This window comes from Culex pipiens, chromosome 3 (assembly GCF_016801865.2).
Source record: "Culex pipiens pallens isolate TS chromosome 3, TS_CPP_V2, whole genome shotgun sequence".
Taxonomy (NCBI): domain Eukaryota; kingdom Metazoa; phylum Arthropoda; class Insecta; order Diptera; family Culicidae; genus Culex; species Culex pipiens.
The window spans coordinates 169,341,731-169,359,742 of NC_068939.1; the positions used below are offsets into that span (position 1 = coordinate 169,341,731).

General features: G+C 33.3%; 3 protein-coding genes and 1 long non-coding RNA gene across 9 annotated transcripts in view; 3 read left to right on the forward strand and 1 right to left on the reverse strand.

Annotated features, from left to right (window-relative positions):
• Positions 1 to 18,012, forward strand: part of LOC120417667 (G protein-activated inward rectifier potassium channel 3-like) — a 241,409-nt gene that overhangs the window by 53,823 nt on the left and 169,574 nt on the right. The gene's annotated exons all lie outside the window — the stretch shown is intronic.
• The window catches only part of LOC120417668 (serine/threonine-protein phosphatase 2B catalytic subunit 2-like), a 162,356-nt gene that overhangs the window by 8,113 nt on the left and 136,231 nt on the right, over positions 1 to 18,012 (reverse strand). The window lies entirely within an intron of this gene.
• LOC120417672 (uncharacterized) lies at positions 3,152 to 5,878 on the forward strand. The gene is made up of 2 exons (XM_039579801.2): positions 3,152 to 3,772; positions 3,843 to 5,878. The coding sequence occupies exon 2, from the start codon at positions 3,925 to 3,927 to the stop codon at positions 4,342 to 4,344; it is 420 nt and encodes a 139-aa protein (XP_039435735.1). The 5' UTR covers positions 3,152 to 3,772; positions 3,843 to 3,924; the 3' UTR covers positions 4,345 to 5,878.
• LOC120417675 (uncharacterized) lies at positions 14,733 to 15,169 on the forward strand. Its single transcript, XR_005605496.1, has 3 exons — positions 14,733 to 14,888; positions 14,957 to 15,032; positions 15,093 to 15,169. It is a non-coding gene; the product is annotated as an uncharacterized LOC120417675 (long non-coding RNA).

An 18,012-nucleotide genomic window follows, 5' to 3' on the forward strand; every position in this document is an offset into this window, starting at 1 on the left:
GAGTGGAAGTTTTAAAGCTTCAAAGTTTCGAAAAAAGCTTTTTTTTTAATTTTAGATAAACACATTTTGAGCAAAAAAAAAAATCTAAAATTTTTGCCCTTTTCAAATGTTACACCCGGGTGGCTTGTTCGAAACGGGCCGAAATGATAAAGTTGATTAATTCACCATCCTTTGATAGACGTCGAAACGTGTGAAATGTGATGCAAAAAGGGGTGGGGAGGGGCTTTGGAAGGGAGGGGGTGATAATGAATGGAAGAATTTATATGGTGTGCGGCCTTCAGTCAGAGGGAGAAGGAGGGAAGATCGAGATAATTGATGTTTTCATCGCAATTTGATGGGGGGAATAATGCATTTTCGACGAAGCGGCGCTTCACAAACGCGGGGCTTTGTGCGCTGTGTCGTTTGGTGGGGTTCATGTTGGGATTTTAATTGAGATTGGTAAATAGTTTATGCTTCATTATGCTCAAATGTGGTTAACTGGTGCTTTTTGTTACCTGAAAGGATTTAAATTACTTTAAAAATTGAACAGCTAATAACTGAAGTATTTTTTAACATTGGAAATGCTATAAAAATAATTCTTAAAATCACCGCCTAAATACACCTTCACGTATACATATCGACTCAAGGAGGTACTAGACTGTGGCAAACAAAAAAACAAACTCGCTCTTTTTGACAGTGTGCGTGTCAGGGATGGAATAATCGCAAAAAATCAATTTCGCTATCGAACTTTCTTCACCCGCGAAAGAGAGAGGAGGCAAATCACGCAAAAGAAAATCGCCCCCGAAATTCTTCAAGAAAACCAATCTGCTGATGATTTTTTGTGAATTTCCTTGTCAGCACCACTCAAAAATATTTATTTCACTTTGTTTACACACATTGCCCATCTACAAAATGTGACAGGTCGTTTTTCGACGTGTGACGTTACACTTGCAAGTGTAGTAGTAAATAAGATGTTCCGCCGAATAATCAAGATGATGATTTTTTTAGATTCCTTTTACCGATCTTTCGTGCGCGAGAGAGGAGAGCCATGCTCCCTTCGGATTTTTTTTCTCTTGATGAACGTCCAATGATTTTCTTTTGATGATGATTATTCCATCGCTGGTGCGTGTATTTGTTGGCAGAAACGTCAGCCAGCTTAAATTTTGTCTTGTTTGCGAGTTTGGGCAAACTTTCAAACACGAAAAGTGCGAGCTTGTTTGTTTGTCATAGTCTAATACCTCCTTCAGAATCAATTTTTGAGCAAAGGTATGTCGGGATGCGTGTACACATGATTTTTGTTCATACGAATTTGTCAGCACTGACTGAATGGAATGAAAATTTTGTGAAAAAACAGAGAAACAAACAGCTAAACTATTTTTATTAATTTATGATTTTTGCAAAAGTTTGCTAGGATTGCAGTGTTTCAAAAAATATTTTTTGTATTCATTCTTAAAAGACAGACATTTTGTATATCCTAATGCAGTTGATAATTTTAAATTTAATGATGTTTACAGCTGCTGATTCATTCTAAACCTTGTTTTGATTTTGAAACTTAAGATATTTGAATGATTTTCATTAAGCCTTTCAGGCCTTTTTTTTTTTACTTTTTTGAAAAATTCAGGCCCGATAGGGTTAATACATCCCGAAACAACGAATAACACATTAACTTTTCTGAAGTGAAATTGCAAATTAAAAGATGAAATTTTCAATCAAATCAAGTTTGATTGTAATCCAATACCAATTTGTTAATTTTGCTACCAAAAATAATTTTTGGTATCCCTTTAAGCTATGTTTTACCTTTAAATTCATGTTGAAACTGTTGTAAAAACAATTAGAAAACTTGTTGAAACTCGAGCAGAAAAAATATTTAAAAAAATTACCCGTACGGAAAATCTGTGAATAAAAAAAAATCAAAATTTCCAAAACTAGCCTTAATTTTTCGTATGGCAGTGAAAACCATTCCCATCGTTATTTGAAAAAAATGTTATTTTTTATTCAATCCTGAAAGGGTAAAACTAATTTGGTTTTTTTAAATAATTTTTTTAATTTCTGAAGCGTGATAATTTTTTGAAGTATAAAGTTTTAACGTAAACATTGTATCAAGAGTTTTAGTCTTTGATTATTTACTTCGACTATTTACGGAATCTGAAAAATAATAAAGCAATGTTTTTTTCAACACAGACAAAATATGGTTATATTCATCAGGAAATGGTGACAGTGTAAAAAAATGTGTAATATTATATCAGAAACTGGTAAATTTTCATCAGTTTCTGATGAATATTCATCAGGTTCACATTTTTACACATTTTTAAAGTAAAATTACTCAAAATATAGGTAATATTCAACCATCCAAATTTTCAACATTCCAAAATTCAACTTTTTTTTGCTTTGTAACTAAATTATGTCAATAAACAATGTAATAAAACATTTCACACTATTTCCCGAAAAAAATATAATAAGGCCAAAAGAAAGAAACTACGTCTCGAGTTTTTTTGAAAAGGTCCTATAAACAAAATTTTCACTTTTTGCTTTTTGGGTGTTTTTGAATACCCCTGACTCAAGGCGGTTCTAAAAACACCCAAAAAGCAAAAATTTAAAATTTTGTTTATAGGACCTTAAAAAAAAACTCTAGACGTGTTTTGTAATTATAAATTGAAGTTATCAAAAGGTTGTTTATAACGATTTGTATTTTTTAAATATAAGCATCCTTCTGGCTGCCTAGATAAAAAGATAAACACAATTTTCAAAGTATCTAAATGAAAACAGAGAAATATTGTTTTCTTTAAATTATCAAGCATTACCAAAATTTGATGGAGACCCACGGTTGTTTAATAAAATTATGGAGGTGGATTTTGGTGAACTTTTTGGTGAAAAAATATCAAAACTTGTCACAACACCATCAAATAATAACTTTGCACATTCTGTCAAAACAACGTTCACACCTACACTGGCCATGTGTGCGGTGCCAACTCCCACAAACCGGTGCCGGTCAATTGTCCGCCGGCTGGCAGAACGTTTGGCCTACGGCCAAATAATTTATTTTCACTAGTCACACCTCCACCTCTGCTTGCGTTGCTGCCTTCATTGACAGTTTTTTTGTTTTTCAATTTCATTTCATTCAATTTTGAAACAAGTTTCTTTCAAATGTTTCAGTAAATATTTGTTTTAAAATCTTAGAAAAAACATTACTTAATCCACCTTTAGGTGGTTGGTGCCTTCCTCACATTTAGAACCTCAAAACCTCTCAAAACTACAGATTGTCAAGGCAAACAGATTGGCCAATGTTTGACAGATCCAAACGCGCTGGACACCAACCGCCCTTTACGCCCAGCATAACTGGCAGTGTTGCAAGCGCAAAACATACGTTGCCAGTGCCAATTTATTTTGCATCGGCCAATATGTCTCCCTTGACAATCTGTACTCAAAACTAGGGCAACTTTTGATAAAATTTCACAAAAAAGTTTGCAGATTTTTTTCAATCAGGGTCTGTAAAAGCCAATTATGCCCTTACACAATATTACCCTTCATTTTTTCTTAACTGTCAAACAACAACAACAGAATCCACCTCCTTCAATTTCATCATCCGCCTTCGTCTTCTCCGGAGCAGATTTCCCCAGCAGCAGTGGACGATTGGTGCTTTTTGCGGAACTTTGTTGGCCAGTGGCTTGGATCGGTGGTTACCGAGTTCCAGACGCACATTGGGAAAACGTTTCTGGTTATTTTGTGCGTGAACTTGCTGCTGATTGGGTTTTACTGGCGGAAAGTATCATGATCGATCGCTTCATCCGGCCGAGTGAGTATTGATTATTTTTTTGTTCGTAAATTAACAAGGTCAAGTGACTAATTACGACGTGATTCAACAGGTACCGCCAAGGAAATGGAAGAGCTTAAGTTGTCAGTGGCACGTCCTCAATTGCCGAAGGAGCACGGCCCGCGGATCTAAAAATGTTCCACAAGCTTAAGAAATTCATCGCCAAGCAGAAAGTAAAGTTCGGTACCACTGGACCGGGTCAACAGCTAAACTCGGAAACTCCAGCACCCTCGTCTAGTTTGAGCAAGTCCGGCAACAGTAGCAGCAAGGATGTGTGCGTTCCATCGAAGCGAAAGGAACTGTCCAGTGAGGCGAAAGCCGCTGCACTAGCCCGGATTGAAGGCCGGGACAAAAAGGAGTTAAACACTTCCCTGGCGGCCATCCAAGCGCTGGTGCGACGCGAACTTGAAGTCGAACGAAAAGTCAAAAGGAACACGGGAACAGCCGCGACTGGGTACAGCACGAGCGGTTTGTCGGAAAATGAGCGCAAAGACTTGGCCGTGCAGGGAGTTTATTTCCGGTATCCGCGAGAAGGTACTCAAAATTACGAATAAAAAATAAGATGCTGAGAAAAAAAAATCAACGAATGTCTTGAAATAAAGTTGAAAATTCGAAAAACTGTTTTACTGTATGGCTTATCGGCGTATGACTAACGATAGGGTTATCAGATCTTCAATCTAATAGTCTCATTTGAAAGATCTTTCAATTATCCAACTAACGGTTGGTCGTACGATGGATCCGGACATCATTTTCATCATAATATCAGAGATCTGGCCTCAAAAAACTGTATTCACAACACTAAAGTGCTCATAACTTTTGATAGGGTTATCAGACCTTTGATGTTTTAGGCTCATTTGAAAGGCCATTCAGTTGTCTAACTAATGATGGATCACATGATGAACCCGGACACTATTTTCATCGTAATATCTGAGATCCAGCCTCCAAAAGGTGTCTAAATAACACTTAAGTGCTTATAACTTTTGAACTGGTCGTCAGATCTTTGATGTGTTTGATTTGATTTGATGTGTCATTTGGAAGGTTTTTCAATTATCTAACTAATGATGGGTCGCATGCCAAACCCGGACACCGTTATCATCAAAATATTTGAGATCCGGCCTCCGAAAAGTGCATAAATAACACTTAAGTGCTAATAACTTTTGATATGATTATCAGATCTTCAATGTTTAAGGCTCATTAGAAAGATCTTTCAATTGTCCAACTAACCACGGGTTGCATAATTGACCCGGCCATCATTTTCATCGATATATTAGAGATTCGGCCTCTAAAATGTGTACAGATGACACTTAAATGCTCATAACTTTTGATAGGGATATCAGATCTTCAATCTTTTGGGCTTGTTGGAAAGGTCTTTTGATTACCTATCCAACGATGGGTAGCATGATAGATCCGGACAACTTTTTCATCAAAATATTTGAGATCCGGCCTCTGAAACGTGTACAAATGACACTGAAGTGATCATAACTTTTGATAGGGTTATCAGATCTTCAATGTTTTGGGCTTGTTGGAAAGGTCTTTTGATTACCTATCCAACGATGGGTAGCATGATAGATCCGGACAACTTTTTCATCAAAATATTTGAGATCCGGCCTCTGAAACGTGTACAAATGACACTTAAGTGCTCATAACTTTTGATAGGGTTGTCAGATCTTCAATGTTTTGGGCTCATTAGAAAGGTCTTTCAAATACCTTTCTAAAAATGTATGATCAGACGGGTTTTCTTACAAAAACCACCCTTTTTACAATCTTTCAAACTTTAGCCAGAATCGTTTTTTTAGCATAACTTTTGAAATACTTAACAAAACTTCATAATAGTTAATATAGGTCTTGTGGGACCCTAAGACGGATCAAATGAGACCAGAACGGCCCAAATCGGTTCAGCCAGTCCGGAGATAATCGAGTGCATTTTTTTCGGTGCACGGACTTACAGACATACACACGCACAGACATTTGCTCAGAATTTGATTCTGAGTCGATAGGTATACGTGAAGGTAGGTCTACGAGGTCGAATTAAGAAGTTCATTTTTCGAGTGATTTTATAGCCTTTCCTCAGTAAGGTGAGGAAGGCAAAAATGAATTATCGAACAATAATTAGAAAATATTCAAATTCAGAAAATTTTAACTCTACTCGACAACAAAAATCGTCTACAAACAACGCAACAGAAACGTAGCATGCCGTTGCTGTCTGTCAATCCGTCAGCGTCGCCAACTGTGTGACCGGTTTGGTAAGAAGGTGGGGAAAGCGAGAACGGATTCTTCTGGTCACACGGCCCATTATGTCATAAATCACACAGGTGTGTGACGCATCCTTTCCCTGCTGAGGCACCACCAGAAAAAAAAACAAACCTTAAATTTTCAAAAGGGCTTGTAATTTTTGTGACATTGTTTTTTAAAGTAAAATTTCTTTTGCTTAAAAAAACTAGTTTTTCTTTTCTCAAAATTCTACCGAGAATTCCCCCGCCGGAATGTGTGAGAAATGTGTGCAAATTTGCAAATTTAAGACCGGTGCTAACGGGGCACCCGTCTTAAAATAGCGCAGCGCAACGCGACGCGAGTGAAAATAATAATAATGAAGAAAAAAAACAACAACAAAAACATCATTCAATCAGCAACACCACCACCACCATCAACAGCTCTCTGCAACAAAACAAAACAAATAAACAAAAACACGTGGCTGAGGTGGTGGCGGCGTGCGCGAGCTTAGTACGATGTGTGGTGGGTGGTGTTACGAATTCTTGTTCAACTTTATAACTTGAATTTTGGAAGTGGAAAATTGGAACCGTTGAACGATGACATGTTTTGAATAACATTCCTTAATCAAATTTTCAATATATTTTTTGAAATATGATTATAATAAAAATACAAAAGTGTCCAATTTCAGATTTTTCCTACTCCCGAATTTGCGCTCATGAAATTTGGAAATTTGACGCCTCTTTTTGATTTATTTTTGTTTGTTCCGGTAAATAAATTAAATTAAATAAAGTCGTTGAGTAAACTTTTCCAAGAATGACTATTTTTTAGATGGATTATTATGAATCTCAGACAAGATCTCAGAGCAAATTTCTATACAATTGCAAAAAGTTAGAATAAAAAACTTTCCTAAAAAGGCCATTGCAAACTTCATTTCAAGTTTTTAGTTACACTGAAAATAAAAAGAAGTAATCCAATTCCTAAAATTTAGGAATTTGCCAACTTCTGCCAGAGAAGTCACCCAATTCCTAAATTTGCTGGCCCAATTTAGGAATTCTGATACTTCTTTGGAAAAATGAGCTTAAACTGACAGCAAAGCTTCTCTTGCGCAACTGCGCCATCTGATATTGAAACTCGGAATTATTCTTCAGAGCTTAACAGCCTGAACTTTCCTCTTTCTTTTGTTCTCGAGAGAAGCTGCTCAAGCTTGACTTGTTTCGACAGGATTCTGATGATCGATCCACATAAATGCCAGAATAAAACTTTTTCATTTACAAATATTTTCAGATAATGAAAATTTAATAATTCGCTCAAATAAAAAGTATAAAAAGTACAAAAAGTAAAAAAAATATAAAAAGTAAAAAAAGTAATAAAAAGTATAAAAAGAATAAAAAGTATAAAAAGTATAAAAAGTATAAAAAGTATAAAAAGTATAAAAAGTATAAAAAGTATAAAAAGTATTAAAAGTATTAAAAGTATTAAAAGTATTAAAAGTATAAAAAGAAAAAAAAGTATAAAAAGAAAAAAAAGTATAAAAAGTATAAAAAGTATTAAAAGTATTTAAAGAATAAAAAGCATAAAAAGTATAAAAAGTATTCAAAGTATTAAAAGAATTAAAAGTATTAAAAGTATTAAAAGTATTAAAAGTATTAAAAGTATAAAAAGTATAAAAAGTATTAAAAGTATAAAAGTATAAAAAGTATAAAAAGTATTTCTAGGTTTTAAAGTATTTCAAGTATTTAAAGTATTTAAAGTATTTAAAGTATTTAAAGTATTTAAAGTATTTAAAGTATTTAAAGTATTTAAAGTATTTAAAGTATTTAAAGTATTTAAAGTATTTAATGTTTTTAAAGTATTTTAAGTATTTTAATTATTTTAAGTATTTAAAGAATTTCAAGTATTTAAAGTATTTAAAGTATTTGAAGTACTTAAAGTATTTAAAGTATTTAAAGTATTTAAAGTATTTAAAGTATTTAAAGTATTTAAAGTATTTAAAGTATTTAAAGTATTTAAAGTATTTAAAGTATTTAATAGTATTTAAAGTTTTTAAAGTATTTAAAGTATTCAAAGTATTTAAAGTTTTTTATGACTTTTAAGTATTTTAAGTATTTTAAGTATTTTAAGTATTTTAAGCATTTTATGTATTTTAAGTATTTTAATTAATTTAAGTATTTAAAGTATTTAAAGTATTTAAAGTATTTAAAGTATTTAAAGTATTTAAAGTATTTAAAGTATTTAAAGTATTTAAAGTATTTAAAGTATTTAAAGTATTTAAAGTATTTAAAGTATTTAAAGTATTTAAAGTATTTAAAGTATTTAAAGTATTTAAAGTATTTAAAGTATTTAAAGTATTTAAAGTATTTAAAGTATTTAAAGTATTTAAAGTATTTAAAGTATTTAAAGTATTTAAAGTATTTAAAGTATTTAAAGTATTTAAAGTATTTAAAGTATTTAAAGTATTTAAAGTATTTAAAGTATTTAAAGTATTTAAAGTATTTAAAGTATTTAAAGTATTTAAAGTATTTAAAGTATTTAAAGTATTTAAAGTATTTAAAGTATTAAAAGTATTTCAAGTATTTAAAGTATTTAAAGTATTTAAAGTATTTAAAGTATTTAAAGTATTTAAAGTATTTAAAGTATTTAAAGTATTTAAAGTATTTAAAGTATTTAAAGTATTTAAAGTATTTAAAGTATTTAAAGTATTTGAAGTATTTAAAGTATTTAATGTTTTTAAAGTATTTTAAGTATTTTAATTATTTTAAGTATTTAAAGAATTTCAAGTATTTAAAGTATTTAAAGTATTTAAAGTATTTAAAGTATTTAAAGTATTTAAAGTATTTAAAGTATTTAAAGTATTTAAAGTATTTAAAGTATTTAATGTTTTTAAAGTATTTTAAGTATTTTAATTATTTTAAGTATTTAAAGAATTTCAAGTATTTAAAGTATTTAAAGTATTTGAAGTACTTAAAGTATTTAAAGTATTTAAAGTATTTAAAGTATTTAAAGTATTTAAAGTATTTAAAGTATTTAAAGTATTTAAAGTATTTAAAGTATTTAAAGTATTTAAAGTATTTAAAGTATTTAAAGTATTTAAAGTATTTAAAGTATTCAAACTATTTAAAGTATTTAAGTATTTTAAGTATTTAATGTATTTAAATTATTCAAACTATTTTAAGTATTTAAGTAATTAAAGTATTTAATGCATTTAAAGTATTTAAAGTATTTTATGTATTTTAAGAATTTAAAGATTTTAAAATATTTTAAGTTATTAAACATTTTAAAGTATTGAAAGTATTTTAAGTATTTTAAGTATTTTAAGTATTTTAAGTATTTTAAGTATTTTAAGTATTTTAAGTATTTTAAGTATTTTAAGTATTTTAAGTATTTAAGTATTTTAAGTATTTTAAGTATTTTAAGTATTTTAAGTATTTTAAGTATTTTAAGTATTTTAAGTATTTTAAGTATTTTAAGTATTTTAAGTATTTCAAGTATTTAAAGATTTTATAATATTTTAAGTATTTTAAGTTTTTAATTTTTTTTTAAATATTGCAAGTATTTAAAGTATTCAAACTATTTAAAGTATTTAAGTTATTAAAATATTTAAAGTATTTAGAGGACAGTTGCTTTGGAGAATTTGAACGGTGCTCGTCGCGGATAACACGCCGGATTTTCGTTGCCGTTTCCGTCTTTGTTTTCCCCCCGACTGTGTGTGTATTTCGACCCGGACGATTCCGCGATGTTGACAGTTGCTTTGGAGAATTTGAACGTTGCGCGTCGCGGTCAACACGCCGGATTTTCGTTGCCGTTTCCGTCTTTGTTTTTCCCCCGATTGTGTGTGTATTTCGACCCGGACGATTCCGCGATGTTGACAGTTGCTTTGGAGAATTTGAACGTTGCGCGTCGCGGATAACACGCCGGATTATCGTTGCCGTTTCCGTCTTTGTTTTCCCCCCGACTGTGTGTGTATTTCGACCCGGACGATTCCGCGATGTTGACAGTTGCTTTGGAGAATTTGAACGTTGCGCGTCGCGGTCAACACGCCGGATTTTCGTTGCCGTTTCCGTCTTTGTTTTTCCCCCGATTGTGTGTGTATTTCGACCCGGACGATTCCGCGATGTTGACAGTTGCTTTGGAGAATTTGAACGTTGCGCGTCGCGGATAACACGCCGGATTATCGTTGCCGTTTCCGTCTTTGTTTTCCCCCCGACTGTGTGTGTATTTCGACCCGGACGATTCCGCGATGTTGACAGTTGCTTTGGAGAATTTGAACGTTGCGCGTCGCGGTCAACACGCCGGATTTTCGTTGCCGTTTCCGTCTTTGTTTTTCCCCCGATTGTGTGTGTATTTCGGTCCGGGCGGTTTCGCGTTTTCGCATTTTATTTGGTTTTATCTTTCCACAGCCGGCTGTCTAAGATTGAATCATTTATGCTAAACTCAACACCAAATAACCCGGAATAATCTCATCCGCATCCTCAGACTGTTTGCCTTGAGAATGCATAATACATCACACCATTAAACAAAATTTATTGATTATTGGGTCGCATCATCATCCTCTATGTTGAATCCTGGCCATTACCCTTACCCACTAACAAAATCCCAAGTAGAAGTAGTTTTCCGGCACACGTGGGGGTGTGGATATCGTATAGAACCCACCCTTTGTAGCAACCTGTGCTAACTAACATTCCCGTCCCAATCCCCCGAGATCTACAAACTGACATGGCGGGCGCCGTTGGTGGCCAACGACTGTTACCTATTTGCTCCAGATCTAGTTTTAATGATCTTGATGTTTTATCTTTTCAGCGCATTCATACATGCTGTTGATAAGGGAAACACCATTAGATCGTTCAAGCGTATGGTCGGTTGTATTGATAGGATATTACGGTCCTGTTCAGCAACGGAGAAGGACAACCATGGGTGGTCTCTCATGCTCATGCTCATGCTCATGCTCAAATATTTAAAGTATTTAGAGTTTCTAAAGTATGTAAAGTATTTAAAGTATTTAAAGTATTTAAAGTATTTAAAGTTTTTAAAGTAAATCAATTATTTAAAGTATTTTTAAGTGTTTTAAATATTTTAATTCATAGTATATTGCTTGTAATTTTTAACCATTTTCTAATATTTCTATGCTTCTATAATTCAGTGCCTTCGCACAAGTGTCCCAATTTAATTCAAAATAATATTTTCTCGTATTTCATGAACATTTTATCACATTTTTATGCTTTAATGATTTAGTGCCATCGCAATCGGAATTAAAATATCATTTTATTGCTATTTGTGTATTTTTAAACATTTTTCTGAGCTTCAATGATCTGCGCGATTATCCAATCGAATTCAAAATAATATTTTCATGCAATGTTTGTCCATTCTATTTGAATTAATTTAGGGCACTTGTGCAATGGCACTTGATCATTCTTGCATGGAAAGATTTGAAAATAGTCAAACATATCAATTAAACATATTTTTAAATCCGATTGGGGTAATTGTGCGATGGCACTAAATCAAAGAATAATAAAATTATGTTTAAAGTAACAAAAATAACAAGAACATATTACTTTTAATTAATTTTGGGCACTTTTGCGATGACACCAAATCATAGAAGTATAGAAATATGTTAAAATAGAAAAAAATACAAGAAAATATCATTTTGAATTAAATTGAGGAATTTGTGCGATGGTACTAAATCATAGAAGCATACAATTATGTTAAAATAAACAAAAATAGCTAGAAAATATTATTATGAATTAAATTAGGAAATCTTTGAAAATTTTAGAATCTTTGAAACATTTTTAAATTTTTAACTTTTTTTGAAAATTTTCTGTTCTTTTTTAAATTTTTCATTTTGAAATTTTTTGAAGTTTTTAATATTATTGTTTTTTTTTTTTTAATTTTGGAGCTTTTGATTCAAACAAATTTCAGCTATTCCATGAAACAAATTACAGTCCAGACTTGATTATCCGAAGGCCTTGGCAAAATTGCACTTCGGATAATCGAAACTTCGGATATCCGAATCAGAAAAAAAAATGTTTTTCATTGTCTTTTATTGATTGTCAAGCTTAACACCTAAACTCCCATAATTTAAGATGGCGGACAAAATAGCGGTGATGAAGTATAGAATAAATGCATTTTTTATTTAATTTGCAATCAATCATTCAAATTTGACTAAAATGGGGTCACAGCACAGAACTCAAATTTGATGTTAAAAATAAGACATTGAAAAAACGGATTTTTTTTTGTTCACACTGAAGATCAGAATTACACCAAAAAGCGTTGAATCCAACCATTTTCGCACAAGACCACGCTTCAACCATCGCGCCGTGTAAACAGCCCGGAACACATTGGCTGGATTTTGGTCAAAAACGCATCCAATGTGTAAATTTTGTATTGGTGGTGGCCACCTGGTGGCAAAAATGTGAAGCTTTCGAATAGCGGAAATATTGTGCTGCCACGTGTTGGTGAATGGAAAAAACTTTTTTTTGTTTGGTTTGTTTTTTTTGGTTAAAAAAACGTGAAAAATCAAATTTTATTCAATTTATAAATAACATTGCATTGAAACATATCACTTCACTTGGACATCGGTTTGTAGCACCTCATCGAGTCAAGCGGTCGCTACAGCTGCTGGTGGTCCGGTAGTTTGCACCCCGATGGAAGGACCAACCGTCTTGCGCGGTCCGGATTGTACGACACGTGCACATTTGTCCTTCAGCTACGGTTGGAGTCCGGTCCAACGGCGGTGCATTTATATTCATACTTCAAGCAAAACAATGTAAAAGGACCGAAGCCGAAGTGTAAACAAAGAGTCTATCCTGCTCACGTCAGTTGATGTTTACATTTGGCACGAGCAGGATAGACTCTTTGTTTACACTTCGGCTTAGGCCCTATTACAATGTTTAGCTAGACTTCTCCAACGTAGCTTGCATCAGCTTTTGCACATCCGGATCTTCTTGTCCTTGGGCTCGTTTGGGGCTTGAATGAGGACAATTTCGATCTGCTTGATACGCACAGAGTCCCACGTTGCTCGTTGACCGATACCCAATGTTGCACCCGTCAGCGGCTGGGAGCACTGTAAAAAAATAGATTTTTAATGATTTGAAACCTATGCTGGTTAGACTCAGCCTTACCTGTGCTTTTGCAGAATCTTTTCTAGACTGGTCCCCGTGAACACCCGCGAACCTGCTGCTGGAATAAAGGACGAAATCCCTATGCTGCACGTCCCACTCGTCAGTTGGGCTTCCGCTAAAAATTCTTGCACTTCTCACAGTCAGCTCGTTGCGTCGCGACTGTCGTTCTATATTAGAGCAATTCGGAGGGCTTATCACCATCGTCCGCTTAACCTAGAAAGTCATATCCCATGCCGAAGATTTGAAGATGGTCACAGCTGTACCGTTACCGTTCGATTTAAGTTGATTTAAGACTTCCGGAGGGTACTGAAAACAAGATAATTTTCAAATCTTTTTGCTTCGCAAACACTAAGTTAAACTTACCAATTAAACTGCACCCGACGATAATTAGATGGTTTGGACAGGGCTTTCAAATTCGATTTGATTTCGCGGACCGTATCGATGCTTCTCAGCCTTGCAGCCGGATGCAGCTATACTTTCAGCAGCGTTCAACGGATGTTATTTGTGCTTGGAGGCGCTGGTTGTGTCGGCAGATTCTCCCTCTTCAACAGGTTCCCCTTGTAAACGTCGGGAGTAAACGTGTACGCTCTTGGCAATGGTAGGGATTGTAACCTGCAACTGCCGGTTGCACAAATTCATCCTTTTGCACATCTTTCAGGCTTGATTTGCTTTCACGGACCGCTCAAGTACGCCAATCCGAGGCCCGCTCATCTCGCCGTACTGTCCAACATCCGGAACGGACCGGCTTCCCGTCTAGGGCCGTTTACGTTGAATAAACCTAGACAACGCAGTCCAGAATCAGCAGCCAACGAACTGTTCTATTGAACCACCTCCGGGACGCGACGTCGAGCAGGAGAAGAAAAGTGTAGTTGAAAACGGAAGCGAATCTTTGCAGGAACACAGTAGCTGACTTGACCGGAGAAACCGTGGCGAGGCTGAGGAAGAAAATCAATTAAATTTGCAATGTTAACACCCAAATAACTAAAATTACCAAAAGATTTGCAGGCAGACAGTGAAAACCGCATGTTTTATTTTTCACTTCTTGCAAACGTCAAAGTCCAAGTCTGGTGGCGACCGTGGCGACACCCAGTGGCAACTTTGGTGAAACAGGCGAAAAAGCAATTTACACATTTGATGGATTTTTGACCAAAAGCCATCGTGATGTGTAAAAGCCACACATCGATTTCAAAACAACGCGGTTTACACATTCAATGTGTCGGATCGACACATTTTGGGCGTAATTTTTATCTTCAGTGCATGATTCGCTTATCCAAAGTCCCATACAAACCTTCGGATAATCGATCTTCGGATAATCGAGGCTTCGGGTAATCGAGTCTGAACTGTTTTATGATGATTTTGAAATTAGTAGTTTTCTTTAGAAATCGAATAATCAATTTCAAAATTAATATTTTTTTTAAAACTTTGAAATGTTTTTATCATTATAATATTTTTAAATTCTTGAAATTTTTTAAATTGATTGTCCATTATAAAAATGGAAAATACTCATTTCAAAATCTCCATTTTGATTTGCTTAGTGAAAAAACTTGTATTAAGATCAAAATACGTAATATTTGTATGACCCTTTGATGTTCGTTATTTCTGAATGACCCGTCGATTGAAAGCTCTCAGTTGACACAACAAGCAAACCCGAAAACAGTTCAAAACGTGTAGCCAAGGTGTCCGCAAATTGTTGCAGAATTCCTAACCGGAATGGACCATTTTGCGAACCCGTTGTTGAACCGGTCATCGGGCGTTCCGTATTGTGTTTTCTGGTAAGTTGTCTGAAAAAAACAGGCTGAATTTAAGTGTTTTTTGATAGAAAATGCACGATTTGTTCCAGATCACAAATCCGGGATGTTTTCGTGACAGAGCAGAGGCGCGGTCAACGTCGGTGATCTGTTGGAACCGGACCTGCGGTAAGGAAACTGTGGAAACTAATCGGAAAAAGAAATAAGGATTTTCATTTTTCCCCGCAGGCAGAGCTGAAAAGATACAGCGGGTTGAACAAGTGGGCCGTTAAAGATGCAAGCTGAAATCGGTTCCGGCGGCTGCTCACCTACCTCCAGACACCGGGGGCCGCTTCTTGAAACCGACCGACGTCCCAGCCCCACAATCCGGACACGTCTAAGCGCTTGTGGCAGATTCCAGTTCCGGCAGGCCTTTTGAAACGTTTTCGTGCGAATTGCTAACTTTTTGAGAAACTTGTGTTAGTGTGTTATTGTTGAAATTTGTTGACATGTAATTGAGAGATTCGACAGAAACGTGCACGCATCCTGGTGGCGAGTAGAAGCACTACGCAACGATGTTCGGAATGACAGCGTGCTTGGAAATATTATTTTTTTTTGCAGTTTTTGATTTTTATTTCCTTCAAATATTTTTTAACGTCGATGAAAGTTATTGTAAAGTGTGGCAATTGCATAAACGAATCGAATGATGTATAAATCATATGGGCTGAGTTAATTTTTCATGTTTTTTTCTCAAATTTACCAAAAAGATCTTTTGATAAATTGATTTAAATATGATTTATTTGATTGATAATGCTCCTTATGTGTGTATTATTGATAGAACAAACTATTAGAGTCATATTACAGCATAATTACAATAATTTTTTCAAAAAATTGCCAGTTATTCGAATTTTTACAAAAAATTCCAAAAAATCACCAAAATGCATTTTTAAGGTCAATACTTTGGTCAAAGGGGAAGAAAAGTAAAGTTTAAACACTTTTACATAACATTTCATCATTACTTTTAACTTTTGCAACATTTAACTCAAGTTATCCAAAATATCGATCATCTTTTTAGAAAAATCGTTTAAATAAAATACCAGTCACAATTAATCACTACAAATCACCACGCATTATGATCGTTAGCGAAATTGCCACACTTTGCAATGCCCCACTTTTCTGAAAATGCTTGATTTTTCATCATAAACGCGATTTTTCCCTAAAAACTGCTCAAACTGTATGGGGGCTGTCATTCCGAACACCGCTGGAACAACAGCGAACCTAGCGGAAAAAACGTCGTCGAATTCATCAATAACAAGCAATATGGTAAATAAAGTTTATTATTTTTTGTCGTTTTTATGTTAAAAAATCATTAAAATCAGAAGTTTTTGGTTAAAAATAATGCCACATATCACAAGCTTAGCTTACCGGCCGGTAGATGTCGCTTTCAGTGCTTTCAAGCTTATCCAGAGCTTTTTTCAAGTACAACAATTGAAATGTAGTTGGCGCCACCAGTTAAATTTAGCTGGCAAAGCATGCTGTCAAATTTAGGAATTTGGTTACTTCTTGCGAAGAAGGAAGCCAAATTACTAAATAAGGAAAGGAGGCAAAATTCCTAGAATAAAGGAATTTTGTACTTTTTTTTTATTTCAGTGTACCCCCATCCCTTTAAAAAAATCTCGAAGAATCAGGGGGCAAAACAAAAATAATTAAGACTCAAAATTTAAGTTTTCATTTTAAAAATTGCAAAATCGATTGAAATCTATCAAGGTTACATTTTTTTGAATCAATGGTAAAACAATATTTGCATAAATTCAATGAAATTTAAAAACAAAATTGTCGGCAGAATAATTAAAAAACAATGTATAAGCATTTGTGTTTCAGTTCGTTAAAAAATGATAGTAAGGTTTGAAATTATAACATAATTTTGTTGCCTTTTTTATCACCCATTTTTTTTTTGCAAATAAAGGAATGTTTTTAATTTGAATGTATGACAAAAGTCGAATATTATATTATTTTTCTAACAAAGCATTATGTGTCTGTTCCACATGTTTCAAATTAAATCTAAAAAATCTTATTTTTTCGTAGAGCGTCCATCCCGGGAATTCCAGGGACAACATTCCCGAGATTTTTCCAAAATCGGGAATTCCCGAATCCAGGGATTTTTCATATTTTATCCCGAGAATTCCCGAAATTGAAAAAAAAAAAATGGTCTGGGAATTCAGATTTGGTTGTGAAAATAGATAATCAGTTGAAAACTTAGTAATCAATAAGAATTTTAAAGCATTCATATTTGTACACGGTATTTGTATCAGCATTAATTTGTTTTTGTAAGGAAAATCGTTAAAAATATTATTTTAAATATATTTTCTATAATTTTTTTAATATTTTAGAAAAGACTAGGTATTATATTTTTATATATTTATGATGTCAAGTTTGAAAAAAAAATCACATTTAATTATTTTTCATCAAACACCAGCATCTTTGGCAAACCAGGACATATTTCATGCACAATGTTTTGATTTTTGTGTCATTGATTTCGGCTAAAACACAAACAGAACAACAAAATTAGGATTCCGATTTAAAAATGTATTGCTCTAAAATCTCCTGTACCTATTTAGACTTAAAGATAATTAAGGATAATTTATAAAGTCTACTTATCTGTAATTTTAAATTGACTGGCATCATTTATATTTAATTTTTAATATGACATGACTAGAAAAGGTTAATTCAGGATTTTATTTTTGAAAGTCTAAAAAAACAAGAAACGTTAACAAACGTTTCTGGTTAATACTGATACAAGAATAAATAATTTCAAAATTTGATTGGGTTCTCTATAACATGTATGTGCGAAGGCTTTTTCTTATAAACTTTTTTTAAGGAACTGTACATTTTTAAAAGAACATAAATGCTCACAAAAATACTTAGCCAAATTTGGTTTGATTTGAAAGAATTTAAAAATATTTTTGAACTAAAAAAAACAATCTCATAACACTGTAAAAAATAAAACTTTAAAAGAATGAAAACAAAAAATCGTAAAAAAACACTGAAGGAAAATAAATTGTTTTGAAACTGTGGCTATAGAACATAAATGTTATTTAAATTATTTTGAAATAATCGAAGTTTCTTTTAAAATATATTTGAGTTTATACTTTTTTTCATAAAACTTTTT